At 37.3% G+C, this 7,977-nt stretch overlaps 1 protein-coding gene and 1 pseudogene across 1 annotated transcript; both read right to left on the reverse strand.

The window, feature by feature from the left end:
- Nucleotides 1–282: 282 nt before the first annotated feature.
- LOC148583327 (putative receptor-like protein kinase At3g47110) lies at nt 283–804 on the reverse strand. The gene has a single exon (XM_088511365.1). The coding sequence runs from the start codon at nt 802–804 to the stop codon at nt 283–285; it is 522 nt and encodes a 173-aa protein (XP_088367491.1).
- Nucleotides 805–3,334: 2,530 nt separating this feature from the next.
- Nucleotides 3,335–7,977, reverse strand: LOC132162277 (putative receptor-like protein kinase At3g47110; annotated as a pseudogene).

The raw sequence follows: 7,977 nt of genomic DNA on the forward strand, positions 1-7,977 counted from the left end.
AAACAAAGAATTTCTATAGATCATTTAGAATCAAGCTTGACAAGTTGTTTCGTGAAAGATCTAAATAGAGAAGGCTTTTCAAGGAAGCCAGAGACGGAAGCAAGGTTCCTTGAAATGAATTACCCTCTAGGAAAAGGTACTCCAAGCCCTAGCAATCTCCAATAGTTGTAGGAATCTCATCAGAGAGATTATTGTCAGAGACATCCAATTGATACAGACTCTTTAAATTGCCTACTGCCAATGGTAAGGTGCCAGTTAATGAGTTTTGTGATAAGTTGAGTTCTAGTAATTGTTCCCAGTAAGTTTATTCCTTATGAAGTCCATGACTCTGAGGTCAGGACAGTTGGTCAAGTTGCTCGGGATCTCCCCTGTCAACGAGTTATTGCTAAGAAGGAGATTCTGCAGTTTGAACAAATGAGTAACTTGTTGTGGAATTTTGCCGTATATGAAGTTGTCTTGGAGATCAACCAACCTAAGAAAGCTGAGGTTGCCAATGAAAGGTGATATGGATCCACGCAAAGCATAGCCTGGTAGGTCCAAGGCTGTAACTCTTTGATGCTTGCGGCCACATGTAATCCTCTGCCAGCTGCAGAAGTTGATAGAATCATTCCAGGAGCTCAAGATGTTATGCGGGTCGTCTGCTATTAATTCTTTGAATCTGAATAAAGGCAGACGATAGGTCTCATTTGTTGGAGCGGCAGCAATACTGGTTGGTCGCAAGCAGAGTAAGCTGATAGAAGAGAGAAGAATGACATGAAGGTTTATGAAGCATAATGCACGTAAGTTGAGGATGTGAAGCTTCATTGGGTTGGAGAAGCAGAGAAAGTTGGTGAAATATTGGTGCAAGGCAGAGCAAGATGCAGAACATTATTAGAGTTCTTGTCAACTTCATCCATCATTCCATCTAATATATATCCAGCTACCATTACCAAGAGCCACTATAGTAGACCAGTATGGCATGAAAGTAGGAAACGACATAATAGTATTTCAGCATTTGAAGATCTTCTGGAATCTGGATAATTTATGGAAATCACTGGCTGAGAATTCAAAGAAGTGTTTCTATTCAATTCTAAATAAGTCAAAGATATGCTTGTTGCGGCATTCGAGTTAAGGTACATTTGACTTAAAGGAGGTGAGTAGGAGACAAAATGGTGGTCGAGATCGAGGATATTGCCTTTTAAAGCATTTTACAAAAAAGAGAAGAATGACACCAACTCACCAAGGATGCCTTTTGGATGATTAAAGGCATTAAACATGACGGCTGTGTCACGGTTCCCAGCAACAAGTGCGGACTCAAAAGCTGGAAATCCCACGTTTGAGAGTGGATTTGGGATACGGGTTTTTAATTTCAACAAGCTTAGATTTTGGGAATTTGAGACCACCCTACTGGAAGACTTTTGAGGTGTCTGCCACTAGCTAGCAATAACAATACGGTGTCGTGAGCGAGAGAGAGAGAGAGAGAGAGAGAGAGAGAAGTGAAAGAATTTAATTAAAAAATAGGAAAAATTACAGTTTACTCTCTTAAAGTTGACAGCGTTTTTCAATTCGAACATCGAAGTTTCAATTTTTGCAATCCACCCCCACAAAGTTCCAATTTTTTTCAATTCGACCAATATCATCCCAAAATTTTCATATTGCCCCTGATTTTTTTTTTAATTTTTTAATTTTTATAAAAAAAAAAAAATTGGGACTGCAAAAATGACCAGATGATCAAAGGGATGGCTACGGCCACCATGAATTTTTTTTTAAAAAATTTTTATAAAAAAATAAAAATTAGGGGTAATATGAGAAGTTTTGGATAAAATTGGTCAAATTGCAAAAATTTGGAACTTTGGGAGGGTGGATTGCAAAAATTGAAACTTTGTTGTTCGAATTGAAAAACGCTGTCAACTTTGAAGGGGTAAACTGTAATTGTTTCTAAAAAATAATATTTAAAAAATATAGAAAGTGATATTGAAAAGTTAGTAGCTAAAAAAATAAGAGAAAAAGCTGTTGGACTGCCTAGCCTCCAAGGTATTACTACATTTCCAACGGCTACATTTCCTCGGGTCAAATTGTACGGTTTCCTAGCCTTCAATTGTAGACTGCGCCCCTGCGCCCTTCTCCTTCTTTAACTTCCACGCAATTGTAGCCGTTGGACTTCTCCGCCTAGCCCTCCAGGCTAACCTCGGGCCTTGGGTGTGGAGCATTGAATGATAGTTGGTGAAGCTGAATGAGAAGGGAAGTAAGCAAAAGCTGTCCGTGCTGGACAGAATTTTAGGATTTTTGTTTGTTTGTTATATTTACTTTTAGATTTTCGTTTTTGGGGAAATTTGTATATAAGGACCCATTCACCTGTCTGATCCATTTTGCACTTTTGGTTCCGAGTCCAAAGTCCAAACCCATTTTGGTTTGCATTTCTCCCTCACTAAACGCTAGGCTGCTAGTCCAACATAGATCTGCGTGGGCCAAGAACATGAGAAGGCTGGGTTGGCCCACGAAGGCAAGAGTACCACCCTCAGAGAAGATACACCCGCAGAGAATAACCCCCTAGACTAATATATCTAGTGCTGATAGTTTCTTTATGTTACAAAATGTGCCTTGATTCAAGGGTATAATATTGGAGGTATAATATTGGAGTAATGTTAGGGATCATTTTTTTATTTTTCTAAAGTTAATGTGACTTTCAAAATCACCATTGGATCAAAATTCAAATATGATTCATATAAAATTTAATGATGATTTTAAAAGCCATATCAACTTTAAGAGGATAAATTGATGGTACCTAGCATTACTCATAATATTATCTTTTAGCTACTGACATTATTCTCATTAGCATATATTTTGCACGTTACAATATGCTAAGTACATGTTTTTAAGAATGTCTTAAACATGTTAATCATTTTATTTTATTTTTTCTATTCAAACGAGGGAAAAAGAGGGAAATAAAAAATAAAACAAACAAAACATAGTAGCAGTAATTAAAGGTTACACAGGAGAGTCTTTGCCACTCTTAATTCTAAGGAAAGCGTAACATGTTGATAAGAAATCTCCTTTGGTATCTGTTTCTCTTTTGAATGGCTTGTACATATTGCATGTTTCTGCTTCTACTTTTGATGCTCATTCTCTAGCCCTTTTAGATGCAGACCCATCTGCCACATCGGCGGACTCTACAACTAAGAGAAAGCGTGAGCCAATAAACCCCAGCCTTCAGTGGCACTTAAGGTTAGGGCATATTGGTGTTGATAGGATTAACAGGTTGGTGAAGGATGGTCCTAATCTAAGTACTTTGTTGGAATAAAGCCTATACTCAACGGAGGCATTATGAATGAGACTTCTCTGCAATCTGATTTCTTCACAAAGCTCCACGTTCCTGCAAAAGCAGAAGTTAATTATGTTTGATATGTTGGGACATTTGGAAATTCTCATAATACAGTAGAAAGAAAACAACTTCTGCTCGGAAAACATTATATAGGAAGCAAAACCAGAGTGACTTGTACAGCACCTATTGACTAGAATAAGATGGAAATTTTCGGTAGTTTAATGTTTTAGTCCTAATAAGAGGTACATGTGGACTTTAATGAGGTGGAAACCTTAATTTAATGTTTTCATCCTAGTAAGAGCCCTGGAAAATCTACTTGTGCTAGCAGATTGTATACCTAAGTAAGACTGATGCTTGTGGTCCGAAAGAATTATTTGAAAATTGAAAGGTTTGAAATTCAAAGCCCATATACAATACTTAGGAAAGTCTTCAATCACTCTATGATTTATCTGTCACCGGCTAAAACTTCTAAATTAAAATGTGCTGCTGTACCTGAGTTGGTCCGTATCCAATACCTAGAAAAGCATTTTTGATTCGATGTAGTTCCCTAATGACGCCCTCCATATTCATTCTTTCCTTTGGTGATTCCAATGAACAAGCAATGCTGGTTTTGAAGACTGAAAGTAAACATTTCTGCATACTGGCATTCATCTGGCTTAGGTTCTCAATGTGACTTTCCTCATCCTCCTCAATATCGTCGCGATCATCATATTTGTAACTATCGTTTTCTATTGGCATTGACATTTCATTTACTTCTTTTGTGAGAAAGTTTGGATCAACAATCTGCATAAGTCTTTCCGACAATGCCATCTTAACCAAGTTATAGAGGTTGAAATCGTCTTCAAACATTTTTGTCAATAGGCCTCTTTCCCGTGAACAGTTCCAATGCGAAGATCTCAAAGCTATAGACATCTCCTTCTTTTGATGCATCACCACCCATTCCATACTCTGCAATCAATAGATTTCATAGGTAATATGACAATGATTTCATATAGCAGCTTAATGCATACTTGAAAAAATCTAGGATTTAGTAACTAGAAACAAAATTTAGTTAATATTTGAAAAATAAAGTGATGCCTGCATTCCAAAATCAGAACTAATTTTTTTTTGGAAATTGCATGATAAAGGGGATCAATTCTCATACTTGCTTGGTACATGTGGAATGGGAAGACAAAATTAATATTAATGATAAGGATCAACTAATTATGTTCTTCCCTTGGTTTTTGTTTATTTGCTGGACCAATTAAGTACTAGATAAAGGCTTTCCAACAAGCCATGGCTGCATGTATTGGTTATCCATGACCTAATTCTTTATTGGATGACAATTCAATGAAGTATCTTTGCACACACAAAACACAAGATGAAAGATAATATTCTTCTTCTTTACTGTTTTTGTCTCCTCTAAACCAACATTCATTCTCAGATGTACCTATTAAGTCTTCTTTGATCTTGAAAATTTCTTTTGGTTTGAATTTTCACTTTTCAGCTTTTGATCCTTATCTCAATGTATTCTTCTCTTACAAAGGAAATGTGCCATTATTTTCTCATATTTGAGACTTGTTAAATAGTGCTCAAGTTCTAAGCACAACCTAGTAATCTTTATCAAAGCCTTAAAATCATATATGGGACCAATATTCCTCAGTTGTAGAAGAAACCAGTTCTGAAAAGCAGCCCTGCCATTTTTCCAGCAGTGTCTGTCGCTTTCCTTCTTGTTAGTCCATGTAAATCGGATTGGTATGTTATCAAAAAAAAGCATATAGAGCCTTGAGGAAATAAATATAAAGGGAAAAAATGAACATGTATAGCTTAGTAAAAAATACAGTTTAATGAGATTTTCCAATTTGATCAAAATCATGATTTAGAAGATTTATGTAGTTATGTACCTGGAGCAGCGTAGCCAATTGTACCCTTCATTCCAACCGTGCTGGTTTTATGTTGAGAAACATCATTGGTTGTAGAAAGGAGCCTTGCTAAACCAAAATCACTTACATGAGCAATCATGTCATCATCAAGAAGAACATTGTTTGGCTTTAAATCACAATGAATAATTGGTCTTTCGCATTGGTCATGAAGATAATGTAGGGCAAAAGCGACATCAATTGCAATATTTAGTCTTTGAAGAAGGTTTAAATTTCTTGATTGATTTTCATTGTCTAAATCTTGATGCAGCCACTTCTCTAAGCTTCCATTTGCCATGAATTCGTAAACTAGAGCTTTGAACTCATTACCGCTATAGTCCATGCTGGAGCAACATGTTAAGATCTTAACAAGATTTCGATGCCGTATATTTCTTAACACATTGCATTCGACCATGAAACTCTTGGAAGCTCCTTTTTGTTGAAGGTTCAAGACCTTGACAGTAATCATCATTTCCTCTTAATCAACAATTCCTTTATAAACTGAGCCAAAACTACCAGATCCTATTAAATTTCTTGGCACTGCTAGTCATGTGATACAGTTTTGCGTATAAAACCTTTGAAATAAAGTCAGTTTCTGAGAGAGTAAAAGATGATTTATTTCCTGATTTTTTCCTCTTGTAAATAATAAGAGATAATGCAAGCATAATCAGGAAAAACACAGCCCCACAAACAATTATGACTATTAATTTGAAAGCACAAGATTTTCTTTGTTTCATAACTTTGATGTTGCATGCTTTCAATTGCAAGACCAAGATACCCCCACAAAGCTTTTTATTTCCAATCAGTGAAATTGTGCTTGCATCACCGAAGACTCCTTTAGTTGGTATCTCACCTTCCAAATCATTAAAAGAAAGATTAAAATATCGCAAAACAGAGAGTTTCTGTAGATCATTCGAAATCAGGCCTCACAAGTTGTTTCGTGAAGGATCTAAATAGACAGTGGCGGAGCCACTTAAGGCTTTTGGGGGTGCCACCGCACCCCCAAAGCTTTTAAATTTTTTTTTTTTTTGCTATTTTTCTCCCAAGTTCAACATGGTACTCCCAAAAAAAAAAGGAAAAAAAAAATTATTCTCTCTTATTTACGCAAGTTATCATTCGGTACTCTCAAAAAAATTTTAGCGGCACCCTCAATATAAATTGTCTGGCTCTGCCACTATAAATAGACAAGGCTTTTCAAGGAAGCCGGAGATAGAGGTAAGGTTCCTTGAAATGAATTACCCTCTAGGTAAAGGTACTCCAAGGCCCAGCAGTCTCCAGTAGTTGTAGGAATCTCACCAGATAGATTATTGTTAGAGACATCCAATTGATAACGACTCTTTAAATTGCCTACTGCCACTGGTAAGGTGCCAGTTAATGAGTTTTGTGACAGGTTGAGTTCTAGTAATTGGGAAAAAAATACTGATATTGGGTATGGCTCCACCAAGGTTGTTTTGTGAAATGTCCAACTCATGCAAATTTTTGCAATTTTCAAAACTTGATGGAATGCTTCCTTCCAATTTGTTATGTGACAAGAAAAGTTTAACCACTTGAGTGAGATTGCCTATAGAGGCTGGTATTTGTCCTGACAATCTATTTCCATCCAAACCCAATCCCTGCAGCATTTGAAACTTCCCAAAATAAGAGGGAATTGTGCCATTGAATAGGTTTTGTGCCATGTTTAAGGTGGTTAATTAAGTTTACGAGGTCTTCTAATTTTGATGGAATAATTCCGGATATTTGATTGCAATCAAGATATAGTTGACTAAGAAGCCTCGACAAATTTGTCATTTGAAAAATCAAGCATTTCCAGTTGGGTGCAGTTTTCCAAAGATGCCAAGAAATCCAAGTCTCTAGTTGAATAACTTCCAAGCTTATTTCTACCAACACCTAGCCACCAAAGATTTGGCCGGTTTCCCAGATAAGTAGGAACCTGCCCCACAAAATTGTTTTTGGGAAAAGCAAGCACTTCAAGCTTTGAAGCATTGGACAATGAAAGTGGGATTGGACCAGAGAATTGATTGGTCGAGATGGACAAAATTTTGAGATTAGGGAGAGTGTGGCCCATGTTGGCTGGAAGAGTGCCACTAAGATAGCTAACTGCAGTTGATATGATGCTCGTGTTGATATATTGTAAAGGGCATAAGGGATCTTACCGATCAGATTATTGCCCACCACTTCGAAGAAAGATAACCTCTGCAAGCGGCCTATTTCTTCTGGAATCTTTCCCACAAAATTGTTAAGCGCCAAGGATAGCTCTTGGAGAGAAGAAATATTTCCCAAGGAAGGTGGGATGCGTCCTGTCAAATTGTTTCCTCCAATCTGAAGCATCTCAAGCTTCTTCAAAAAGCCAAGCTCATTAGGAATGTTCCCAGTAAGTTTATTCCTTGTGAAGTCCATCACTCTGAGGTCAGGATAGTTGGTGAAGTTGCTCGGGATCTCCCCAGTCAACGAGTTATTGCTAAGAAGGAGATTCTGCAGTCTGAACAAATGAGTAACTTATTGTGGAATTTTGCCGTATATGAAGTTGTCTTGGAGATCAAACAACCTAAGAAAGCTGAGGTTGCCAATGAAAGGTGATATGGGTCCACGCAAAGCATAGCCTTGTAGGTCCAAGGCTGTAACTCTTTGATGCTGACGGCTACATGAAATCCCTTGCCATCTGTAGAAGTTGATAGAATCATTCCAGGAGCTCAAGATGTTATGCGGGTCATCTGCTATTAATTCTCTGAATCTGAACAAAGCCAGACGATCTGTCTCATTTATTGGAGCGGCAGCAAT

This window comes from Corylus avellana, chromosome 10 (genome assembly GCF_965113065.1).
Source record: "Corylus avellana chromosome 10, dhCorAvel1.hap1.2, whole genome shotgun sequence".
NCBI classification, from domain to species: Eukaryota; Viridiplantae; Streptophyta; class Magnoliopsida; order Fagales; family Betulaceae; genus Corylus; species Corylus avellana.